The 27,470-nt window shown below is 43.7% G+C and overlaps 1 protein-coding gene across 2 annotated transcripts in view; it reads right to left on the reverse strand.

The window, feature by feature from the left end:
• Window positions 1-27,470, reverse strand: part of LOC148523927 (chitin synthase chs-2-like) — a 196,061-nt gene that overhangs the window by 116,143 nt on the left and 52,448 nt on the right. For both annotated transcript variants that reach the window (XM_088472539.1, XM_088472538.1), the window contains exons 4-5: window positions 21,986-22,148; window positions 21,345-21,449 (exon numbers count right to left, since the gene is read on the reverse strand). In XM_088472539.1, coding sequence (XP_088328665.1) covers window positions 21,345-21,449; window positions 21,986-22,148 — 268 coding nt within the window. The remainder of the gene's footprint in view (window positions 1-21,344; window positions 21,450-21,985; window positions 22,149-27,470) is intronic.

Consider the following 27,470-nt stretch of genomic DNA (forward strand, 5'->3'; position numbering starts at 1 on the left):
ACATGGTGCGCTCTGGGGCACTTAATGTTATCTAATGACTTAACTAGTATGTGAGGTATTTTTAGTTAATTTTTCAGTGTGTAAACATGTTGAGTCTCTCATAACCAAAATGCTTGGGACCAGGGGAATTTTGGATATGAGAATATTCCATATGTTTTGATATTTGCATATGATAATGAAATATCTTGCAAATGGGTCCCAAATCTATACACAAAATGCATTTATGTTTCATATACATCTTATACACACAGCCTGAAGGTAATTTTATACAATATTTTAATAATTTTGTGCCTTAACCACTTAACTAACTAATTATTTTCCAAAAAACGCTCAGAAATTGTAATTTTTTTATGATTGAGTTAGGTAAAGAACATGTTTTTTAAAACTTATCCAAAACAATTTTATTATAATTTTTTTAACACAGTATACCATAAAAATAAAATTTTTTATGTTATACTGTAATGGCAGTGTAATGTCAGTGGGGAAACCATCGATAAAAAAGTTCATTGATTATTTGAGACCACAGCCACCGATGTTGCCTTAACATCAGTTGGGGGCTGCCACTGACGTGCAGCATCGCTGCCTGTCAGCAGGGCAAAACCACTTGTGTTTGTTTATTTTAGACCATCAATGGTTTGCAAAACATTGATGGTCAGTGGTCATCCCTTGTGTGTATGTGTGTGTATGTTTATTTATACACACTGTGGCAGTGTCACCAAAGATGGCGTTGGTGAGCAGCAGATTCTGTGTGGGGTTGGAGAGATCCTCCCACACAGGGTATTAATACTGAGTTGTGATACACCTGTGGGGTGCCTTGTGGAGAGAGCTCAGGTGTGGGCTGATGAGGAGGCAGACCAGTCAGGCTGCTGTTGGAAACAGTCTATGTGGGACTGTGGCAGCCAGAGAGCCCAGTGAAGCTAAGTGAGCCATTGGGGGCCAGGAGGCCTGTGTCTGGTCCTTGCAGGAGGCAAGGTGGGACCATAAACCTCTCAGGCTGTGTGACATTGAAGCAGCTGGGCTGCATGCTGAGGAAGCCAGGGCCTACTGTATACCTGGAGGATACAGGGAAGGCCACAAAAACTGATGGTGTTTGTATAGCTGTGCAAGCCAAGCCAAGCTGGAGCCAGCAATAGACCTGCAGAGAAGCAGGCAGAGACTTTATTGGCAGACTAGCTGTACCTTGATAGAGAGGGTTCAAGAAGTGAGCTAGTGCCCTAAGAGAGGGCTAGGTTGTTTGTTATTTTCTATTTTTGTTTCCGGTTTACCATGCTGAAGTAAAGCACCATTTTCTTTATTTTACTGGAAAGCCATGTGTGGACTCTAATTCTGCACCTAATCACTGAACCACTGACCCCAATCTACCGAGCCAATTACCCCAAGTTATCACAATATATATATACATACATACACATATATATATATATATATATATACACACACATAATATAATATATATATATATATATATATACATACATATGTTGTGTGACTCTATACTGCCTGATCACTGTGGCCAGCAGTGATCGGGCACAAGGGAGGCAGAAGAGGCGTGGCTGCTCCTGGCCGGAAGGAATGAGGAGGAGGTTGGGTCGCCCCAGGACAGGAGGAGATAGCTGCCTGCGAGAGAGCACCCGAACGGGTGAGGTGAGGGTGCTGGCATGTGGTCACAGCAGCGGCTGCTGCTTTCTATGGAGGTTTGACAGCTTGCAGCCACTTGGAGAGGGAGATGGTGCCGGCCGGAGACACATTACAGCGTGGCTGAAGCAGGGGAAGCAGAAGATTAGGTGAGGTATAGGCTGCCCTGCAGTCGTGCCATGGGAGGTCATGCCAGGATCCCGATCACTGCTGGCCACAGTGACCGGGACTCAGCAGCAGCCATTGCTACAGCAGCTGTGGCTGCTGCTACTATGGATGTCAGCTGCACGGGAAGGGGGGTGATGCTGGGTGCCCGATCACTGTGGCCACCAGTGATCAGGACACAAAGGGGAGCCACAGGTGTAGAGGGACCAGGAGGTCCCTCTTATATAGGTGGCTGTGGGAGGATTAGCTTCCCGCAGCTGCCTAGTGGGGGTGACAGATACAACCATGTCAGGTAAAGCCCAGTCTGTATGGTCGTATCTGAAAGGACCGTGCCAGGCAAGTGGTTAAACAAAGTTTGTGTACGGATTTCGGGTGAAACGTGTTAGGGTGCCCAGAAAATAGTTATTCCATGATGCAAGTAGGTAAGGGTCATGACCCAACGCGTTTCATCCGAAAACTGGACTTTGTTGTAGTAAACACTGGTGTACATGTGATTTATATGATAATACACCACTACACATAGTGGCATAGTCTGTAAACCCTACACACCACCACCTGAAGCACAGGGACTGAGAGAACCAGCAGAAGAAACATCACACTATCTGGGTAAGTAAATTTTCACTTACCTAAACCGCATCAAGAGTGTCCTTATAAGTTACTGATACTGTGCATAATATTTAATTTGAGGTGGTGAGGAAAGTTGAAGAGGGATGAGAAAAAACACCCATCCAACAGACTTCATGAATCAATTACAAAAGCTATAACAGTTTGTTCTGGAACTTTATATAAACACCCTACCTATAGACATTTGAGGACATTTAAGGACTAATTATCTACTACAGACAATTTCTGGAATTCATGCGATTAATTTGTGGATATATATGGGACTTAAATATCTTTACATACTGATAAATTAATTAAAGATACTGCACATAGTTAAATTATCAGAAAACATTAAGTGCCCCAGAGCGCACCACAAAATATTCATTCATATAATTTTGTCTAAACAGAGGCACCCCTTCTTTTTTATAAGACAGAACCATATGATGTATCCACTGTACAATGTTAGTGTTAGTATGAAATGGGCAAATAAGGACTTTTTTCACTTTAACTCTGAACACTCCATATAATGTGTGTGTGTAAAAGTCAACATACATTGACAGGATTTGAGATGTTTGCCACTATATTTGCTGTGTAGGAAATGTTTCCTTGTTATAGGGCATAGGATTGCCACCTAGCAACAGCCAGTGGGTATATGCAGCTAGACTCCTAATGATCCACTGCCAGTAGGGAAAGATAAACTTTTGAATCACTTCCCTGCTGACCAAACAACAAAGCTGTACATGTGTATGAGTGCACAATCATGCATGGCAGTCATTAGCCAGCTCGCACTTACTGTAGCTGATTTGCTGAGCAGAATCTTAGAACAAACACATGCCCTATGACCATTATAACCAAATGGCATAAAGGCAAATTAGATGAATCCAAATGTTACAGAAATGTATATTTATTGATGAAAAGGACACAGTCACCAATAAAACATTAAATACATAACACCAAGAAAACAAATGGGATGATGCTATAAACCATTTATGGTATAAACCCAAAGTCTTGAATATATAAGAACTGTGAATCGGAACAGTAAAAACTTGTAACCAAAGTTCATTTTGTATAGAGATGTGCACTAGAGTGGGTCGCAAAAAACAAAATTGTGGTTTCTGAATCACTTTTAGATTCATTAGAAGAATGTTGTGTGACGTAGCCTATGTGTGCACTTGTGTGACATAGCCTATGTGTGCACGTGCAGGTTGAAAAACAGATGATTGTGGCGAGGGTCCTGGAGCTAAGTCACCAGTCTGTGCTGGCACATGTATGTCTTTCTTATTTAGACTCTTTCACGGTGCTTCAGTCACCTTAATATTTATTCCTCCTATAAACATAAGCCTGGAAGTTCATTGGTTGTCCAAAAACTCCCGTTCAGAAGAAGGAACTTTTCTTGATTTGTCGCAAGTGCAAGATTCCACGAGATGGCACTTGCAAGCTGCTATATCAATCAACATTCTTCTAGTGATTCTAAAAGTGATTTAGACACCAGCGAAGATGATTTTAAGCCATCAAAGCTTGAAGGCTCCTCATCACAAATGTACATTAGTCTTCCAAACACTGCTCTCGTTAGTGATCGATATGGTATGTCAAATAGGGAAACTGTTGCCATATCAAATGCAGTTTTGCAAGACTTAGGTCTCATCACTCCCAATGATACCTCATCAGTCATTGATAACTCCAAAGTGAAGAAAATTTCAAAACTGTCTCAGAGAGCCAATCAGAGCACAGCCCTCGCCCAGCAGTCACTCACACAGCACAGATACACACTCTCACACTGTCAGTGTCTCCTCACTGCCTGGCTGTAACACATTGGACTCACTTCAGTGGCCTCTGAAACCAGTGCTGGGCATGTTGGACTCGGACTGTATATGTAAATATAGTGTACCCTCCAGTCCCCACAGCACAGCAGTGCTGCTAGATACACTAGAGAGAACACAGTATGTATGCTGCTCTGGGCCCTGTCCCTAGCTGCTTCATGATACCACCCCCTGCCAACTGTGCTACAGGGCTTTTTGCGCATGTGCAAATCATATAAATAGTTTTTACCATCTAGTACTTTTGAGGCGATGGTTAGTTACCATCACACTGAAAGTTTCAATGGTGGAAGTCCAGCTAGCATTTGATGGTGGGTCTCTGATGTCCATCCCTACTCCCTTCTTCCTGGAAAATATTATTTTAGTCAATAGTGCCAGTTGATCTTCATTGCCAAAATATGTGCCCTAAAACCGTACCTTCACCTGATTACAAAATATCCTAAGTGCCCACTGGGGATAGTAAAAATTATCCGACTAAGCTGAAATTTTGCACATGAGTCACTGGCATGGACCCACGACTTTTCCGCACTATTGGAATTTTAAACTTTCAATTTTGATTTTTTTTACCCACCCTAATGTGCGCCGACCCATGTGTTTTGGATTTGGTACTAATTCATCGTTGTGTTGTGTTTTCATTTCACCAATATAGGCCAAAGGCTGCAGCGAGCTGGCTGGCTAAAGTGACAAAACAGCAGCAGCACAAATGCACAGCAGTTTAAAAGAATATAGGACATCTATGAAACATTGCCACATAGCAGTGGCAAGACAGGATGCCAGTTTAATAAACTCTAAAAATGTTTATTGTCTATGCAAAAAAACTGTCACCAATTCCCCAAACAGTGCATTATGCCAAGAAAAGAGATGCAAGATAAAATTTTCTTGGGCCATCCTACCCATATGTTATATATTAAAAAGGACATGTACAGTTTAAAAAAAACAATCACTTCAGCGATGGGGACTGCCAATTTTGTGGATGAAGTGGTTGCTTTGTTAACCCACAAAATAAGCTACCAATGGGTTTATGGAAGCTAACAGTGCTGTTAATAATCTCTTCTCTACAGTGGCAAGTTGTCATCATTGTCAACCTCTCCACATCCTCATCAGTGTTAATATCATTTTCACACAATATTAACTCATCCCTGCTGGAATCTACCTTTACAGAATTATCTGTACTTTGATGTAATTGGTGGTAACGATCTTCCTCATGGAATTTATAGTTCATTTTGATGAACATCATTTTTCCCACATTTTGAGTAACTAGCCTCATATGCTGATTGCTGACAAGCTTCCTGACTGTGCTGAAAACTCTTTCTGAGTACAAAATGGAGAGGTGAACAGCTTAAGTAAAACAAAACCAGTTTGTACAAGAGCCTTCAAATTGCCTTTTTTTTCCTTCCAGTAGTCACAGGATCAGTTTGTACACTGTAATTAAAATAACCCTACACCATACTATGGATGGTGACCGTATCAGATTATATTATGGTAGAGTTGTTGCTAATTTTGGAAAACTCAACTGCATCACCAGTGGGTCTCTTGGGAAAGATAATATTTTTTCCTGGCAGCTGTATTTGCCAGAGAAACTGAAGGAGGAGATGCTGTCATGTCAGGTACCACTTGAGCTCACAACTTGCTTACCAGGGGCTCTTTGCAGCTCATAAGATCAGTATCAGTTGAAAAGAAAGAAATACATGATGTACGACTTAAACTTAGGATCAAGAACGATTGCAAAAATGTAGTGATCCAATTTTAAGATATTGACAACCCTTGGATCCTGGCAAAGTTGTTCCTCCATTTGCTGATTGTGAACCTCAGGCCCGGGGGCTTTATAAGGCCCACAGAGTCATTTGGTCTGGCCCTCGGAGCTTTTCTCTGCTAGCCTCATCTGGCTAGCAGGGTGCCTAGATTAGCATCCTGCAGCCAGAATCTATGCAGCAGTGCAGCCAGGAGCATCCTTAGGACATTTCAGACATCACACTGCTGCCCTTACAGCTTCCCAGAGCATCCTCTGGATGCTCCAGGCTTTGCTGTAATCACCGGCGATTGTGGCCTTCCCCGTGTGATTTCACATGCAGGGAGCATGATCTGCATCAGGCCGGGAATAATGTAATATATATCAAAATGGCCCTCGACAGTATAAAGGTTCCCCACCCCTGATATAAAGGGTGGTATTCCACCTTATTACTACCTTTTGCTTCAGTTGGTGGCATGGTATATTGAACTTTTCTTGCAGCCTCACCAATCTTCTATATACTGTTGCTGAACGGCAAAAATGTTCCAACATTTTTCGGCCAGCAGACCCCTGTCATTTAAAAAAAAAATCTGGACCATCCAGGTTGATTGTGTGAGCAAAACATGGAGAAATTAACCCAGCTGTAATGGTCTCACAATATTTGTAGCATTATCTGTAAAGACAAATCCAGAGGAGAGTCTGTGGGGTAATTCATTTTTCGAACAGGTTGAAACCAATATGCCTCTTAATGAAGCCAATGATACAGAGAGTAACCTGCCTTGGAATGAGCTGGCATTTTGTGTTACATACTGCTGCTGCTGCTAAATGCGATACACCCACCCAGTGGGTTGTCACAGTCATGTAATATTAATTTTGCTTAGTACCACTTGTCCACATATCTGTGGTTAGGTAGACAATGGGTACAATGGCATTTTGTAGGCCAAGAATTTTTTTTTTTTAATGTCCTGGTACAGACGAAGAATTGCTTTGCTAGTAAAATGAAACTGAGATGGAATTTTATAGCGTGGACACAGAACTCAATTCAGTATCTAAAACCTGATGCATTAATGGTGGATGTTGGACGTAGATCTAATACTAGCATAGCCATCATGGTATCAGTCATCCGCTTTGCGACTGGGTGCAGCTCAGGGCTTTGTGATATTCTGAACACAGGGCCTGATTCAGAGGCACTCGCTCTGAATCAGGTTAGATTTAAAAAAAAAAAAAAAATCTGCCTCCAGGCCGCTCGCATAGCTGTGGGAGACCACCTACACTTTTGCGAGCGGCCTGGTGATGGTCGCGATTATCGACGAGGTGGTAGGGTCTCGGTTCCCACAAGCCTGAGTGAACTTCCTACTCTAATACAGCAGGAAGTTCACTACTGACATCACAAATGATGTCAGTAGGGCCGCCCACAAACGTCAGGCGTTCCTTCGGGAATGCCTCCATTTGTCCAGCCACCCCCCCTCCCCTATGCGCTCGCGAGCAGGTCTAAATCAGGCCCACAGTTTGTTCTAATGCCATAGTGCTTTTTTCAGTACTGATTTTGCTTTTTTAATTTTTTGGACACCTTAACTAGACTCTGTACCTGATTCAGAAAGGATTGCAGTTGTTTATATGCACGCAATCAGCCAATTGTTGCGTACTGCACATGCATATGCATCGCAGTGCGCGAACTAGCCGATGCGATCGGGAATTTGGGCTCGATTCAAACCCGCTCACTAGATGCATATGCTCACACCCAGTGTATGCAAATTCAGCAGGGCAGGCGATCGCATGGCAAGGCATTAGCATGCCACTCTGTCTTGGCATGCAATCGCTTTGTGTACGCAGGTGCCCACCAGCCAGTCTGAAGACGCCCACTTGTGGACGTCATCTCCAGGAATTGTATGCAACTATCTGTACTATTGGGTACCATTGGATGTGATAGAAAGCGCTTGTGGCTGACCATACCCTACCGCAAGCATTGCGAGCACTTTAGTGTAAAAACCAGCCAGGTGACGTGTACTATGATGCTGCCTCTAAATTATGCATGCCTCTGAAATGGCATTGAGATGCTCAGGCACGCCTGTGTTCGCACCTACACTCTCCCGTTTCTAGTAGCCAGCCCCTGTCACCATCCACAAACAGCTTAACCTGTCACTCACTCAGCTCAACCATCTATGCACAGCGAGTGAGCGCTTCCCAATCTCTCGCAATGGTTTGCGCACGCGCACTGCAATGCATACGCATGCGCACAATGTGAAAGTTGGCTGGCTGCAGGCAAATGCTTCCTAGCGAGCAGGTCTGAATTGGGCCCTATGATGGAAGAGGTTACACAGACCCATGGGTCCTATGCCACTTGATGTTACAGATTGTTTCGCTATGTGGCCCAAATATACGGATGTGAGTAAGTGGAAATGGGTGTCCTTATGTTAGGCTGCGATCGCAATGCCAATGCAAACATTTGCATATCACCGCTGATATTAGCAACTGCTTTGCGTGGGTATAAGCAGAATAATGATACTTGCTGAATCAAGCCCTCTGAGGGGTATATTTACTAAAGTGCGGGTCTTTAAATGTGGAGATGTTGCCCATAGCAATCAATCAGATTTTATTTAACATCTAGCACCTTCTAGAAGATAGGAAAGGAGTTGTGCACCTGAGATTTGTCTGTTTCTGTGCCTTCTAGAAGATAATAGCTAGAATCTGAATGCTATGGGCAACATCTCCACTTCTATATACCCGCACTTTATTAAATAAACCCCTGAGTGAAAGAGTCTTACATCGCAATGTGTAGCAGAAGAAGATAAATGAACGAAAGCAGTTGCAGACCACCACTTACAAATAAAGGCCAAAGTCTGCATCTTTCCTTGCCACTGCGTGTGGTGTATGATATGTTGGTAATTTTATGTATTTCTGCAGAAAACTCCCTTTATTAGAGGTTTTTTTCTTTAGCAATGTAAAATATTGTTTTGACTTCAGATGCCCTGACTTAAACCCTCAATGCCTTGAGCATTGGCTTTAGTAGATGACATTGAAGGACTAGTATTGTCATGACTGCTGGCAGCAGCTGCAGTTCTAGCATTTGGTTGCTTTCACAAATGACAACTCACACTGCAAACTCACAGTGTTTATATTTATCACTGCAGTGTGCCACTGCACCTATTAAGCTTACTGAATGCACAAGTTGCACAAAAATAACAAAAACAACTTTTTTTTTTCACAAACGACAACCCAAACTGCGGACTCACAATGCTTATATTTATGAACACAGTGCAGCTCGGCACGTATTGAGCTCTATTGAACACATAAGTTGTACAAAAAAATAACAACTTTTTTTGGTTTAACTTTTTTCACAAATGACAACTCACACTGTGGACTCACAGTGCTTATATTTATGAATGCAGTGCAGCTTGGCACCTATTAAGATTCATTGAACACACAAGTTGTACTAAAATAAACCTTTTCCTTTGCTTATTTCACAAATGACAACTTACACTGCAGACTCACATTGCTTAAATTTATGAACACAGTGTGGCACACCACCTATTGAGCTTTATTGAAGTTGTACAAAAATAATAATATTATAGTAATGGTGGCACGCACCACTGTGCACCAATAATGGGTTAATGCTGCACTGCGGGCAGTGACAAACAAAAACATCAGTGTGCACTGTGCACCAAGGGTTAATGCTGCCTCTATATGTATTAGGACCTCTGAGCTGTGCACCAAGGTGTTGCAGTTAAGTTACAGAACCAGTGTGACACACTTAGCCAAAATGCAAGTAATAATAGATTAGATATTCCTTCCGGGACTATTAAAATAAATAAATAACGTTTAGCTAGCTGCCTACATGATCCATCTAGCTCTGTCAGTACTACTTACTAGGGACATGTGGGTGCCAGACAAACCATGTCCTGAGTCTGACTCTCCCCAGTATTAGCTAGGGACAAGTGGGTGCCCATCAAACACTGCCCCCTCCGGTAGTTCTGTGTGAAATGTACCAGAATCACCATGTGAGAGACTTATATCGAAACCAAAACCCACGAGATCTGACAGCGAGAAGGCGATGTTTTGCCTCGATTTGGGGTCTAAGCCTGATGGGAAAACCCGAGCCACGGCTTAGATTATACTGGATCCAGGTTGTTCAGGTGGGCTCTGTTCTCAGAGAACCAAGCCCGCTCATCTCTAATTTTGTATCATGGCAGGACTTTGAAGGATGGATATAAATTAATTCTTAATGTCCTTCTGAACTGTTTTCTGCAATTTTGCTTGTCTTTTGGAGGGTCTACAGGAAGAGCAATAACAAAGAAGTACTACAGATGTGTCTTTGCACATCTTTGCTTCAGTCGTGCCATACAGCCTCTCTTGGCGTGGCAGGTCCCATGAGACTCTGCTAGCACCGGGTTTCTCTTTCACATCTTTTTTTGGCAACAATGCATTTACTGTAAGTCGCAAAGTGATGCGACTAAGATTCACAAGGGGTCTATGCTGATTAATTTGAAATGCTTTACTTATAAAATTGTGTGCGACTGAGTCTCCAAATTAGCATACAAAGCATACTACGATGCAGTGACCACTGCTTATTTCCATGCCAAGTTCTTTTTACACACTCAGTTTCACACATATAAACAAGTGTTGCATGTCAAATTAGTCAGCACATTCTCCTGGTGCTAGTTGCATCACATTGCAATTTAGACACATTTTTGGCAAAAAAAAGATGCCTGATGACCTTTAAAAACAGATGTATCAATACCAGCACCTCTCATGGCTGAGACAATCCAGCCTCAGATACTGTGTAGTGGAGGTCCTGATGAATAATTGTCTACTATCTTGTCTATAAGGAGCCAAAGGAGACAGCTATATAGAATAATTGTATAATCTTTGATAATATCAAATTTCACAATGGAATTATCCAGGATATAAATATATGTGTGGCCATTCAAAATGATGTGAAGCACTTGTGGTGTCTGAGTTAGCCATGAGTTAGACATGGGTCGGATATGTCAATCAAAGTGAGTTCTACCCCACGAGCTACAAATACTAGAGCCACAAAGGTGGCAAGCTTTGAGGCAGCTAGGTATGACAAGAACGGATCAATTTCCCAAGTTTCAGAATATCTTGGACAAATTGGTCTAGGTAGAAGAATAACTATTAGCAAGCATAGAAAAATTCTATTATCTGTGAAGCCTGGAATCAAGAGACTGAGTGCTGGGGTATATAATCTGATGGTGGCTGAAGCCATCACGAATGCAAACTTATTGGCCAAAAAAATCTAGGCCTAGTTGGAGAATAGAGGCACTGGGCCTTATTCAGCAGTGAACGCTGTTTCCCGATGGTCAGAAATCTGCGCAGGCACCTGACCCATACTGCGCAAGTGCAGTAGGGGTCCTGCGTGAGCGCACACAGAGCAGTCTGCTGACACTTGGGTGCGGCGACAGCCTCGGTTTCTTGAAATGGAGGTATGTCGCCACCGTTGGGGGGAAGGAAGAGGCCAGGATCTCCGTCGACTGATGGAGCTTTCCTGGCCTCTTTCCCTCATCTACAGTGGCCGACTTGAGCCCATTGGTCACACAAGCCGGCTGATGTTCCCACAGATTATGCAATGCTGCATTGGACAAGGCAGCTCGGATAACTAATGCATGCAGGAGGCATTGCAAGGACATAATTGCAAAGCTGCTTGCAAGACCTATTCTGAGGTGAGCAATGAGGGGAAACCAAAGTTTGGACAGTCGAATTGGGAAAATCTGAATGATCTGAGGAACTGATCAATCCTGATTTTGTGCTTAACAGAAGAACCGGTGGGAGAAATGCATAAGGAAAAGCATTGTTTGTCCATGGATAGATGGCATGTCCATCCTCCATCCTCATTCATCCAGACTCTGGAAACAAATAGAGGAGTCTGTGCATTTAAAGGAGAGGCAAAGAGATCTACTACTGGGGCACACAAAGCTAAGACTGTTATTGAAAGACATCTTTTAGATACACTCTGTCCAAAGATTTACTCTGTCTGGACAGCGAATCTGCCAGTTTGTTTGTCTCTACAGGAACATAAATGGCTGAAAGAATAATATCCCTTTCCATGTTCCAATTCTACATTTCTAATGCCTCCTTGCTCAGTGACAAGGAGCGCGTACCACCAATCCTGTTTATGTAGGACACTGATGTGGTATTGTCCAGACAAACTAGAGCGCTATGTATTGATGGGGGAACTAAGGACTGAGGGCCTGATTCAGACCCGCTCGCAAGCACATAGCTCTCACAAGCGGGTCGATGGCTGGGCGAGCCCCGGTGCGAGTGAGAACTTCACTCGCTCGGGGCTCGCAGCAAAACGGGGTGGCTGTTGATGTTGATCGACAGCTCACCCCTTTTTGTAGGTGGGTTGAGGGGTGGCTGACAAAACGGAGGCGTTCCCGAAGGAACACCTGCCATTTGGGGGTGGCCCTACTGACATCACACGAGAGTGAACTTCCTGCCCTATTAGAGCAGGAAGTTCACTGTGGCTTGCGGTGGACGAGACCCTACCACAAGGGTGGTCACCCACAGCTTAACAAGGGGCCTGGAGGCCGGTAAAAAAAAAAAAATGGCCCGCCCTGATCCACAGCGAGCGCTCACAAAGAGCGTCCGGCTCTGAATCAGGGCCTGAGTCAAAGTTATCCAGCTCTGTACAGATATGTCCTCTTGTATCTTTCGCATCATGCATGGCTACATGCGCTGTGTTCGCACCAGTGACTCCATAAGTTTGCATGGTGCAAACGCAGCATGTGGTATGGCGTAGCATAGTCCATGCGGCCATGGCTACTTGCATGGCGCGATGTGTGTGCACATCTGCAACGCGATCGGCAAAGATGCAAGAGTACACATCTGTATGTCTTGAGCTACTTGATAAAACAGACTACATATGTCTGACCAGTTGCAATGATTGTGAATCATTGCTGTGAGGACTCTCTGAGGTCCTCTACAAAATATGAAAATACCCTGGGAAAAGGCCCACCATCTTTTCCAGAATAGCTTCCAGGTGTCAGAGAGATATTGTCTGCCTGTTGTATAAAAAGACTGAAAGGGCGTTATGCAGCCCTTTCCATTTGTCTTGAGGAATGTTGATTGAGAAGGAAAGGTATCTAGGAGAAATCCTTGAAACTGAATTTCAGTGAACGGACTAAGAATTGACCTTTGGTACGTGATAGTAAAGCCTAATTCTACCAGAAGAGACATTCTGGTGTGCTCTCAGTGTTTATATGTCTTACTAAAAGGTACTGCCTAAATAGGCCATGCAATGTATGTCTTGCTGATGAAGGTGGGATATGACAGCTATTAAAACTCTGGTGAAGAAATATGGGGCATTTTCTAAGACAAAAACCATCTTGTTTTTTTACACTGGTACAGCTGGTCTCTCCACCTGAACTGTTACAGACGTCTGTGGTTTGGGTGAATGGGAATAGAGTGAAAAGCATCTTTGAGATCTATCTTTATGCAGTCACAATCTCTGGTAAGAAGAAGATCCTGCAAGCCTTCTATACGGAATTGTTTGTGCTTGAAATTTAGCACCGGATGAACTGAAACATCCTGTTTTAAGATAAGGAAGATATGGTTTGTCCAGTCCTTTCTGCCAGGGTCTGCGAGTTCTATTTTGCTTTATAGTAAAGCCACCTGCAATGTGGCATCTAAACACGAACTGCAAATCTTTTGTATATTGGGATTTTGATGAGAAAAACAGATTGAAGGCAGATTTAGGCCAAACTGTATAGTCTCAACTATTGGTAGAACCTATTGGTAGAACCTGTTTGGTTTCAATAGGTGTCAATAGAATATGAAATGGAGGTTAGACAACACAGATGTTCTTAATAAGGATGGTGGGTTTATTTGGTAATAGCAGTTTATAGAGGATTAACAGGTGTCATTAAAGTAATAGCAGCATGCAGAGGATTAACAGCGGTAACACAGTAATGGCTGTGGCAGCAGTAACAGGTCACACACAGATGAGCACATCCATGCAGTACTGCAGCACTCTACACAGTAACGCATGCTCACTGTACAGCAGTGTCATTACTCTAACTGCATATCACTGTATATAGAAGGAGACTGCGGGGGAGCAGACTTCTCTCTAACATCAACAACATACATCTGAGGTAATCTGAATCTGATCTCATATGTGAAAGGAATTTGACACGGTCACAGCATCAATTAGGAGAAAAGGGCAGCTAGTCTCATCTACAAGAAGGTACAAACCTGTGGCTCTGCACTTCAAAGCTGCAAAGTTTGATAATAAGTCACCAACTTATACTGTATCCACACAAGCAATAAAAAGAAAAGCAACAACCTCACCTGCACTATAATTTGTTCCGAAAAGTTTGGTAAAGAATCCATATTAGAGAAATATCCAAAATGGCTCCGACGTAATGGTTCGCAATATACAATATAAATTAAAAAAAAAATGAAATAGTGTATTACAGTCAATACAAAGGGATGTGTTCATGAAACAGAGGACCTCATTCAGAGTCGGTCGTTGCGGCCACACGGTCGTACGCCACCGATGTTCGCTAAACTGCGCATGCATAAAATGCGCAATGCGCGTGCGCAAACTAGCTATTACAATCAGAAATTGCTCTCTCCTTCAACTTGGCCAGGTCGTTAGTTTGAGTGACAGGATGAGGCATTTGTGGGTGGTAACAGGGGAAGGTGCTTGTGAACGGGGGAGTGGAGATCCGAACGCAGGCGTGCATGACTATGCAAACGGTGTTTTATGGGAGTGCATAATTAACTAAGTAGTGTCATGGCACATGTGATATGGGATGTTTTTACACTGACTTGATCGTAGTGCTTAAGAGAGGGTATGGTCAACCTTAAGATCTACGACCAGCTCCGATGGTTCCCGATGGTCTCGATTAATCCTTATATGCCCGGAGATGACGTGTAATGGGAACGAGAAGGGGGCGTATTTTTAGTCTTACGGCCGCATCCTCCCCTCGCTCGTCCAGCTAACGATCCCATCTTAACGACGCAACTTGCGAGCGCTTCATTTGCATATTCGGCCCCTTTTACCTTACGACCGTGCGGCCGCAACTACCGACTCTGAATGAGGTCCAGAGTGTGGTGTATATGGGTCCTTTCCCAGCATTAGGTAGTACCAATGCCATAGATATTATTACCCAGGTGTGAATATGGGTACTGCTGTGCAGAGTCCTTACATGTATGCTTACTAGTGTAAACCAAGTATATGCACGTAAAGGTATGTTTATCTTCTATACCCTCCACTTGGAGTCCTTATGTGGTGGAGGAAACATCGGATGATAGAAATATGTATGATCCCATTGTACTATAAAATGATGGAACCCAGGTCAGTCAAAGGCAAACAAATGAGGTTTTCTACAGTGAGTGAAGACACTCATCTTCAAAAAAAGGCACTGCTGCCCGCCGAAATGTGTTGAAGAGTGTCTTTATCCTTTTTTTATTGATGCGGTGCCCTCACCGTCATTATATGTTGTCCCTATGCCTTTGACTGACCATCATCTATAGGCAACTCTTATCGGACCTTTTGCCTTTTTACATTGATTGTGTATTTTTTGCCCAAATTTGCATCTTAATTAATAAACAATGTAATAATTATTTTGGATTAGAATTCTTGTCACAAAGCAATTGGTTTAAAATAGCAGATTAAGACGCACAATTTAAGAAAAAGTCACATGGCAATGTCATTGCTAAGTCGCCATGTCCATGGAACACCAAAGGGGTTATTAGTCACAATGTGAGGATATGTGTATGTCATACTTGCCTACTTTTGAAAAAGCATTTCTAGGAGATTGTGAAAGCAGCACCCATGAGCATGGCGGTAAAGTGGTTGTGTACAGCTACATCTGAGACGTGTGCCATAAAATTGATTTGCATCCAAATGTAAATTAGCCCCAAATAACTTAAGCCAGCTACACATGGTATGATGTGTAGCCTGTTGATGCTATGGCTGATCTGACAGCCGACATATTGGGTGGTCCCCACACATGAAGTAATCCGGTGTCCGTCTGATGTGCCGGCACCCCCATCCCCACGTAGCGCTGCATGGGATTGGTCATCGCTTCGCCAGATCTCTTGTGCAGCATGAAAGATCTGGAGGAGTGTCGGACGACCCCATGGGAGCATGCAGTGGCCAATATCATACACGCACATATAACGATAAAGCGGGGATATCGTTCCAATCCGTCGGATCGGCTGCTATATCGCTCTGCGTGTGGGGGCTTTTAGAAAGATTTATTATAGATGAAAACACACTGATACATTTCAGAAAATGCATGTAGCCATAGGGATCATTGTGCTTTATATCCCATGCAGGGAAATTATACTAATGATCCCATTTTAATGTATGTATCTCTGTTTTTTTCTATATAATTAAGAACCAGGTGACACCGCAGGGAGGGATGCCCCTGTATACAGTTCATATCGAAGAGAAAATGTACACAGGGCCTGATTCACTACGGTTTGCTATTGCGATCACAGCTGCTAATGTCTGCAACTGCTCACCCAACATAGAGGCGCCCACTACCGCTATCTCACATCCATAAGACCTCACAGTCCTCTGTATACATCAGTAACATTGAGTAACAATGGACCCTCACGCAGAATTACAGCAGGTTTGACCTGACTCAGAAATTGCAACTATCATTGCATGTATTGTTCAAACGGACATGCACACCTGCGTTTCTCCAATCACTCCCCAGTCACCACCCCAAAATGCTGACGTTCCATCCCTCGATCTGCAATGGCTTTGTATATGTGTGAGTGATAGTAGTGCAATTGCAATGCTAACTCACACACGTGCACTGCAATGCATACGCATGCGCAGTATGCACCACCGGCCGATCTGTGGGCCTGATTCAGAGCTGAATGCTCTGACCAGAGCGCTCGCTCTGAATCAGGGCCCTCCTACCTGTTTATGGAGCGGCCTCATGGACGCTCGTATAGCTGTGGGTTACCACCCACAGCTATAGCGAGCGTCCATATTGATGGTCGCGATGGTCTCGCTATGGGTCTCGGTGCGAGACCCATAACGACGGCAAAGCCGTCGTTATTCGGATCGAGCGCATGCGCATGACGGAGCTCCCTCCATCGTGCGCATGTGCATTCGCCCAACATCGACTCGCTTGCGAGCGTCCTTTGCTCGCGAGCGGGTCTGAATGACCCCCTGTGTACGCTGTTGCAGTTGTGATCCATGAAGAATCAGGGTCACAGTTCAATGTAGTAAATCTCTCTATGGGATTTATATCAGGTACCAATCATTCTACTTAATACTGTAACCAAAATTTGGAAACAACAGTCATATCCAAGTCCAAAATGCCAGATGTATTTTTTCAAAAACTCTATACAGAGGGTGCATATAATCCTCACATTAGCCAGTTGTATGTTTATCAGATAATATATCTCAATGAGCTTCTAGGTGCTTTGACAAAGACCCGATCCAGGGTGGAAATGTGTCAGCAGCAGGTGGAAGTGGTTTTTAGCAGTAGAAGGGAGTGCTGAGTATCTGGCAAGGTCAGCAGTACTAGTCAGTGGCATTTATATGCCAAGAGTCACGGGGAGGCTATAGGAAGGCCAGCGGTCTCAGCTGTATAGAGGTCCCAGGATAACATCTATTTACAGGCTGGTGAATTACTGCTTAGGAAATCAGGCTTCCTAGAAGGTCCAGTTTGCTCATTGAGATATCTTGTCTGACAAACGTACCATTGGCTGATGTGAGGATTATATGCACCCTCTGTGAAGAGTTTTTATTCTAATATTAGTATTGTAGAACAGAGTGGTTGGACTGTCTTTCATGGAAAAGACAGATGCAGCTACTTGAGAAAGCGCTTTATTTGGAGAGTTACTACTGTGGTTAGTGCCTTGTTTTCTTCAACAAAATAAAAACATTAGTTGTGTCTTCATTTATATGAACCCAAAAAACATATATTAAACCTGTAATAAAACAACAAGGAAAACTGAACCACAGAAGTATTAAAGCTAAAAAAAAGAAAAAGCATTATGAATATATCCATATATTATTATGATGATTTTTTGTGTTAGCCATATCAGTCTATCAAAGACTGTGGTGTAGGAAGACTGGGCCTCTGGGAAATTGCATATGGCCACACCATGTAACAAAGGAACACATTTTGCTATTTAAAAAAAAATAGATTATAGTGTCCTTTTAGCATTAACAGTTATTTGAAAGTCTATGGGGTCAATTTGCTAAGAATCGAGTCTGGTCGAGTTTTTTTTATTTTTAACTCGATTAGCATCGCCAAAACTCGGGTGATATGAGGCTCCTGAAACTTACAAATGTACTAAGAAGTGAGTTTAGCTGAGAGTGATATACTATAGCCGATGGTGAAGTAGATCGAGATTTCTCCCCTGAGTAGCAAATTTGGAAGATTACTCACCCGGGATTGCAGTGTCTTCTCATTGCAAAACTCTCCAGAGCAAGCAGCCTGCACATATCAGTGAGATATGTGTAAGCTGCTTGTGTTTTATACCTGTAAAAAACAGGTTAATTGTTAAAAATAAAAGGATGTATGGTCTACACCCAAAAGCATAACCAGCCCCAGACTTGTCAGCCTGTCTTGGTACCTAAAATTACAGGGAACAAAACGAGTAGGGTTCCACTGTAATTTAGGTGCCAGTACTGGTTTTAATTATAGGGGGAAAAAAATCTGTAGGTATCCCCCTATAATTAAAACCAGCACCAGACCCAAAATGACCGGGGTGTAATCCCACAGCCAGGAGACCCTATTACTGGGTCTCCAGGGCCAAAGCATTCACACCCCAAGTCACTCAGGCTAAGCCGGGGATCTCAGGGGAGATGGGGACACCTGAAAAAGGGGGGCTCCTCTCCCGAAACTGTAGGCTTGGTCTGAAGCCCGGGGCTCTTCCCTGCACCCCTGTGCTGTGGGTACGGGGGTATTAAAGTGTTAGATTGAAAGAAACTATTCTATTTTACAGTGGAACTACAGGTGCCAGAATGCCTGCTCTTTTGCACTTGTGGAACTACAATTGCCAGCAGGCGGCTGGCACCCATACATCCACTGTAAAATAAATAGTTAATTTAAAACAGTACATACATCGCATACAGTAAAAGTTTAATACACATATACCTCACTCACACATACTTACCTGCTGCCAGATGTTCATGTCCCCTTGTCCCCGTAGATCCCGTTGGGAGTACCTGAAAAACAGATTCTTTACTCACCTCCATCCTTGCGCTAGTCTCTGTAGAATCCAGGTGGGTCTTTGCAAAAAACAAACAAACCGAGTACGCGATCCATAAACTTACGTTAGCGGTGTATGCGAGTGACCACATACACCGCTAACCGGCTCCCAACTGTTCAGTGGCTGCTCTACAGTTAGTGTCTGCTGATTGGCTTCCGGCTCGTGACACACTGACCATCCCACCTGGGATGAGCCGGAGCCAATCAGCAGCCGCTAACTGTAGAGCAGCTGCTGATTGGCTGACAGCTCCTGACAGTTCTCACTGAACAGTCAGGAGCCAGTTAGCGGTGTTTGTGGTCACACACATGCACCGTAATGTAAGTATGTGGATCACTTACTCGTTTTTGTTTCTTTTGCAAAGACCCCCCCTGGATTCTACGGAGACCAGCGCAAGGATGGAGATGAGTATAGGATCTTTTTTGCAGGTCCATGCACACGGAATTCTACTTGGAGAAGTGGACAGACCGGCTGGAACAGGTAAGTATGTGTGATTGATGTATGTTTGTAATAAACTTGTACTATCTAAGGTGTGTGTGTTATGTCTTTATTTAACTATTTATTTTACAGTGGAGGTACGGGTGCTGGCCGCCGGCTGGCACTTGTAGTTCCACAAGTGCAAAAGAGCCTAGGGCTTCAGACCAAGCCTGGGGTTTCGGGAGAGAGGGGACCCCTTTTTTTGGGTGTCTCCACCTCCCCTGAGATCCTCAGCTTGGCCTAACCAGCTTGGTGTGAGAATACTTTGGCCCTGGAGACCCAGTAATAGGACTCCTTGCTGTGGCATTACACCCTGGACGATTTGGTCCGGTGCTGGTTTTAAATATAGGGGTACCCCTACGCAAATTTTCCCCCCTATATTTAAAACCAGGACTGGCCCTGCAGCCTGGTGCTGGTACCTAAATTACAGTGGAACCCAACTTGTTTTGTTCCCCCGTAATTTTAGGTACCAGGACAGGCTGACAAGTCCAGGGCTAGTTAGGCTTTTGGGGGGGACCTCACATCATTTATTTTTAAAAATTAACCCTTTTTTTCTAATTACAGGCAGAAACATACATGGATCACACTGATCTGTGTATGTTTCTGCAAAAATCGCAGATCACAGGCAGGTGAATTGATTTTACAAATTTTTACAGGAGTGTTGTCCATTCTCATGAGAGTTTAGAAAGTCTCATCTTGGTAAATTCCCAAATCCTATCTTCACTAGTGAAAAGGTTCTCGAGTTTAGCTGATGGTGAATTGAAGAGAGGGCCTGATTCAGACCCACTCGCGAGCGGCTGTCCGCTCGCAAGTGGGTCGATGGTGTGCACTGAGCATGCGCACGACGGAGGGAGCTCCGTCGTGCGCATGCGCGAGACGCGACGAGCAAAGGACTTTCCTTCGCTCGTTGTGTCTGATCAAAGGGGGCGTGCTGTCGATGTTGATTGACAGCACGCCCCCTTTGGTGGACGTGTTGGGGGCGTGCCTCCCAGACGAGGGCGTTCCCAAGGGAACGCCTACCGTCAGAAGCCGGCCCACTGACATCACTAGTGATGTCAGTGGGAGTGATTTTGGCTCTGATAGAGCCAAAATCACTCCAGGGCTTGTGGTCGAAAAACCCGACCACAGGCTTCTGGTCGCACTGGCGATGGTCGCGATGGTCAAGACCATCGCGGCCATCATCCTGCACGCTCGTATGTGCTGTGGGTGGTGACCCACAGCTATACGAGCGTCCAGGAGGACGCTCCATTTTTATGGAGGACGGCCCTCATTCAGAGCGAGCGCTCTGCTCAGAGCGTCCGGCTCTGAATGAGGGCCAGAGTTTGCTAACTCTCCAGTATTTTCCCGTAGCAAAGGAGATCTCTCTCCCCCGAGGTTTACATTAGTAAATTTGCTAGTGGTAAAAAATGCCGAAACTCTCCAGAGAATGCTAACTCGACCAGACTCGGTTCTTAGTAAATTTACCCCTACATTATGTCTAAATTCTACATTTTCGTGCAAAGGTTTGCTATGTTCTAGTGACTTAAAACCAGGATTATAGTATTTCCAAATCAAATTTGTCTCCAATATTTCAAAATTTTGCAAATGTATTAGTTATCAATAAAAGTTATGTTTTATATTATAACTTGACAAGTGCGCATTGCAACTACACATTTTTGTTCTTTAAATCCCCAAAAAATACTAGAGAATAAAAAAGGTGTCTCACTTACCTCCAGTTCTGCTTCTATATCATAAATTTCATATTTATCTTTTTTTTCATCTATTTCATATTTGTGATTTAGCTTCCATCCCAGCAGATAATATAAATACATTACCTGTTAAAAAAACATTAATATTAGTACATTATAATTTTAGTAAACAACATTATACTGAAGTAATATTTATTTTAAAGGTACATGTTATTATGCATTTCTTTAATGAAGCTGCATATTAAAAAGAAGCAAAAAAGTGCAAGGGCAAAAGAACCTGCCAGTCAGGTAATGTATGCAGACCTCCCGCAATGATGTAATCATCTTGTAATCTTGCAAGCTCCCCTCATTCAGATGTAAGGGCTGATAAATTAGCATGTAATTTAAGGAACAAAAAAACAAATATTTGTTTATCATTTATTTGTTAATTGTACAGAGAAACAATAAACACTACATAGAGCATTGCTGAATTATATAATAATAATAATAATAATAATAATAATAATAATAATAATTAGTAGTAGTACTAGTAGTAGTAGAACGACTAAACACTTGGTGAAAATTAAGCATCCTTGTGTAGCACTGAATGCTATTAGAATTATGGAATAAATTAAATAATGCCCATAGTTTATTATGATGATGATGATGATGATGATTTTTACCTGCGACCATCTCTTTTTATTTCGAATTCTCTGTTTGTCCTTAAGGTGAACGTATAGCAGGTTTCCACAAGGAAGTGTGCACTGCAGCCTTCCACCATACGGCGTACATACAATAGTTTGTTCTTTGAATTGTGTTGTTCTGCTCTTGTTGAGTGTGAAGTATCTAAGAATACAGATTTTAACATTTTAGATGAATAAATAGAAAAAAAAAACATGATTCATTTAGGCTTCAGCAGGTCTAATGTGTGTTTTGTCTGCTCTCATCTTTATATTGAGGTTAAAGACAAAAACAATGGAAGCACCTGGGTAAATGAGGGATAACAAACATAATAGACTTCTACACAGTGGATCCTCAGTTGTTACATAAACAAATGACATCCCAGCACGATTAGCATCATGTATAAAATAGTTTAATTGCTCTGACAGTGACTTTGAAAGTAAGGTGATAGCTGTTAGTGCTTGTTAGGTGCCTCAGTGAGAAGGAAGACAGCTCAACTTAAGCGATGCGATCGGAAATGCTGATCTGCCGGTCGGAAATACCGACCAGCCAACATCAATGTTCAGCAATCCGTCGCAGGATCGCTGAAATTTTACATGTTAAATGTCCCCGATTTGACGCTCACGATCATTTTTTGACCGCAATCGTCATATCGGGAAAATCCAACATGTTGAATTTCTGCGATGTTGGGTTGCAGCATCACAGGATCGCGGCAATCCATCACTGATGTATGGGGCTTTTACTAATGTTTGTTGAGCAATGGTGTCCAGTGTGATGACACTCAGTGATAAAAATATCATAACCAAGGGACAACAGTGGGCAGAAGAGAATTCACCAAGATTGTGATATCTTTGTATTCATATAAAGTTCAAGACAGAAAAGGCACGCAACTGAGGATCAATTTACAGCATATTTATACATGTGGTGCAAGCAGCAAGGTTAATAAGAAGCAATATGTTAAGAACTTCATATTGGGAGAACCTATAGAGTTGATAGGTGTAAGCGGTATGTAGTGGAGGTCAGTCCACGTGGCAAAAAACTTAACCCATGCGAGTGGGCATTTGCTTGATCTGGTATTCACTCACCGTTGTGATATTTCTGCTTACTCCAATTCCCCATTTCCCCTATCTGACCATCACCTCCTCTCTTTTAACCTATCCCTCTCTCCTTCCCCTCCACTACCTCCGAAAGCCACCATCACTAAGCGTAACATTGAAGCCATCGACACTGCTTTCTTTTCTTCCCTACTTGACTCACTTCTCTCCCCTATCATCTCTTTCTCCTGTGCTGAACAAGCTGCTTCCCTATACAATGCCTTCCGGCAATCACTACTCACCCTCGCAAATTCACACCTCAACCCTGGCATTCCAAATGCACCAGATACCTGCAAAAATGTTCACGAACCGCCGAGCGACAGTGGAGAAGATCACGCTCTCAGGCAGATTTTCTCCATTTCAAATTCATGCTGTCATCCTACAGTGCTGCCCTTTCCCTCTCTAAACAGTCATATTTCAAGAATCTCATCTCCTCCCTGTCCTCAGATCCCCAGCGTCTCTTTTCCACCTTCAACTCCCTCCTCTGTCCAGCCCCTTCTCATCTCCCCTCCTTGCTCTCTGCCACTGACTTTGCTACCTATTTCACATCTAAAATTGATTCCATACGTCAGGACATCATATCCAACCAGTCCCCTTCTCTCCACCTCCTCCTTTCCCGGATCACCCCTCCCCATCCATTTTACAGACTCTGACATCCTTCTCCCCTGTGACTGGAGAGGAAGTTAAGGCCCTTATCCAGTCCTCCCCCCCTTCCACCTCTCCCCTATCCCCTCCCACCTCCTGTGCTACCTCTCTCCTTCGGCCTGCTCCCATCTTGCCCACCTCCTTAATCTCTCCCTCTCATCTGGCACTGTTCCTTCTGCATTCAAGCATGCCCGTGTTTCCCCCATTCTTAAAAAACCTAACCTTGATCCTAACATTCTCTCTAACTACCGTCCAATCTCTCTCCTCCCTTTTGCCTCCAAACTCCTTGAGCGTATTGTTTACAACCGCCTCACCACATTTCTTTCCTCCCACTCCCTCCTTGACCCTTTTCAGTCTGGCTTCCGTTCTCTCCACTCCACTGAAACTGCCCTCACAAAAGACAGCAACGACCTCCTTGCTGCCAAATCCAAGGGCCACTACTCACTGCTCATTCTCCTTGATCTCTCTGCTGCTTTTGACACTGTGGACCACCCTCTACTGCTGCATATACTTCACTCCCTTGGTCTACGTGACACTGCTCTCTCCTGGCTGTCCTCCTACCTCTCTGACCATTCTTTCTCTGTTTCCTCTCATGGCGACTCCTCCCCCCCACAGCCTCTTACAGTAGGTGTTCCCCAAGGTTCTGTTCTTGGACCTCTCCTATTCTCTCTCTATACGTCTTCTCTAGGTAAACTCATCAGCTCTTTCGACCTCCATTATCATCTCTATGCTGATGATACTCAGATCTACCTTTCCTCACCTGATCTTTCCCCCTCTATACTGACTCGTATCTCCAACTGTCTCTCTGCTATCTCTTCCTGGATGTCCCAGCGATTTCTCAAACTTAATATGTCTAAGACTGAGCTGATAGTCTTCCCACCCTCCCACATATCATCATGTCCCACTATTTCTTTATTAATAGATGGCATTACTATCTCATCTAGCCCCAAAGTGCATTGTCTTGGAGTCATCCTGGACTCTTCCCTCTCCTTTAAACCACACATTCAGAACCTCTCACAGTCCTGTCATTTCCATCTCAAGAATATTTCCAAGATCAGACCCTTTCTCACCCAGGATGCTACCAAAACCCTTGTACACTCACTGGTCATGTCCAGACTGGACTACTGTAACCTTCTCCTAGCTGGCCTCCCCAAATCCCATCTCTCTCCTCTCCAGTCTGTGCTCAATGCTGCTGCTTGGCTCATCTTCCTCTCCAAACGCTCTACCACTGCCTCCCCTCCTTTGCAAGCCCTCCACTGGCTTCCATTCCCTTTCAGAACCCAATTCAAGGCTCTTACACTCACTTACAAAGCCCTCACCCATTCCTCTCCCATTTACATCTCTGATCTCATCTCCCTTCACTCTTCTGTCCGCCCTCTTCGTTCACTTAATACACGCCGCCTTTCATGCCAATTGATTACTTCCTCCCACTCCCGCCTCCAAGACTTTGCCCGTGCTGCTCCTCACCTTTGGAACTCCCTCCCTCTCCCTATCAGACTCTGCACCTCTCTACCATCTTTCAAACGAGCTCTTAAGACCCACTACTTCATTAAAGCCTTCCAGCTCTCATCCTAACTTGCTGCTACATCTTCCTTTCTCCCGGCCCACCCCATTCTGTGTCACTTCTGTTTGTCTTCCCCTCCCTTAAAGAATGTAAGCTCTTTCGAGCAGGACCCTCTACCCTCTTGTGCTTCTCCCTACTGTAATTTAATTTATCTCTTACTAGCCACTAGGGCAACCAACACTTGGCTGCTTATGCGGGCATTAATGTCACTAATATAGCAATGTTTATCCATGTCCTGTATTGTATTGTATTGTAAGTCAATGGTTACTTTTTTGTCTATGTACTTTGTAAGGCGCTGCGGAACACTTGTGGCGCCATATAAATAAATGATAATAATAATAATAACCAGGCTTATTGTTTTATTAACTGGCAGATAACATTATGCTATGTAACACTGGATTACTGCAGGTATGTGCATATTACTAATACTAACAGATCCAGCCAGGAGATTATGGGGTTAAAGCAGGTGTTGTGCATTTTGAGGTAGAACACCCCTGTTTTATACATTCAGTTGTGGCAGTGGCTCTTTAAGAGTAAGCAGTGGTGACCAGTGGGCCTTATGGTACCTCCACTTAATGATCCAGTCCTAATGAGATGATCAAGGGCACATCCTGTCCCAATGGTGGACAGATAGAGAAGACACGTCAATAGGCTGCACATTTGCAGTAGTGCACTTGGGTTGGAGGTCACTCTGTGACATCAGCGCACCTCCATCTTAGATACAGAATCCCAGACCCAGCAGCAAAGGAAGAGGCAGTACAGAGCACATGCCCCTTCTAACACTTCACAGAGCAGATATCCTAGTTGGGATGCAATGCTTAATCCGCTAATCACACCTGGTAATATGTCTGTATTCAGCAGTGCACAATAAGAGCTCAGGAAATAACCTACTGAGTAGTGAAGGAAAGTGATATAGCAATATAAATCTTCCTTTACCATGTATATGGAAAATGGGTTAGTGTACATGTAGAACAAGCCTGGCGAACTATTTTGCCCTTAGTACTTATTTCCATTCCATTACTTTTCACTTCTGATCTTCCCCCCATGGTCTTCAAACATGTGTTATCACCCAGTTGTTTAATCAGCATGACACTATCCATACAGTATGTCATAGCTTTGCTGTTACCACATCTGAACCCAATCAAGTGTTTATGGGATGTTCTGGAACAATGTTTGAGACAACTAGACACAAATAAAGTAACATTGTTGGGAAAAATGGAAGAATGTGTCTCTCTGCACAATTCTGGATATTGGCTGTTACAAAGATTCATTTTTGAGAATATAACTCTATTATTTCAAACCAGTGGAGCCTACTCTGAGTAGTACTGTATGTATCTCTTTGCAAAGATGCAAATGGTGAGATTTAGTATTCAATGTACTGTGGGGGTCATTCAGACCCGTTCGCGAGCAAAGGACGCTCGCAAACGGGTCGATGTTGCCCCACTGCGCATGCGCACGACGGAGGGAGCTCCGTCGTGCGCATGGGTGAGACCCGGACTGCGACAGCCAAGCTGTCGCTCCGGGTCTCGCACCAAAGGGGGCGTGCTGTCGATGTTGATTGACAGCACGCCCTACCGTCTGAAGCCAGCCCCACTGACATCACTAGTGATATCAGTGGGAGTGATTTTTGCTCTGATAGAGCCAAAATCACTCCAGGGCTTGCGGCAGCGAGACCCTACTGCAGGGTCTCCGTCGCAAGCCCGATGGTTGCGATGGTCTTGACCATCGCGACCATCATCATGGACGCTCGCTATAGCTGTGGGATTTCACCCACAGCTATACGAGAGTCCAGGAGGTCGCTCCATTTTCATGGAGGAGGGCCCTGATTCAGAGTGAGCGCTCTGGTCAGAGCGTCCGGCTCTGAATCAGGCCCTGTACACGCAGAAGTGAATTTATGCATTTTTGAATATCTCTGTGTTATTATGATTCAGACAAATCTTTGCCAAATAATTTTTACATAAAATTAATGATTCAGGGAAGTAACTGGACGATGACAATGCGATCGCACAGAACTGTTCTGTCTGTGGGAGTGTCATGGGAGTGCTGTGGGCATTTAGCTTGAATTCCATTTTATTCTGAATAATTTCTGAGTCTTGTGTATGGAGAAGTGGAGTCTGTTTCTGATGGATCTAGCATGGGGCTGGGGCAAGTGCCGAAACTAATTAGGATGGTTGCATGGTAGAT

Source organism: Taudactylus pleione, unplaced genomic scaffold, assembly GCF_031769625.1.
Source record: "Taudactylus pleione unplaced genomic scaffold, aTauple2 ptg000125l, whole genome shotgun sequence".
Taxonomy (NCBI): Eukaryota; Metazoa; Chordata; class Amphibia; order Anura; family Myobatrachidae; genus Taudactylus; species Taudactylus pleione.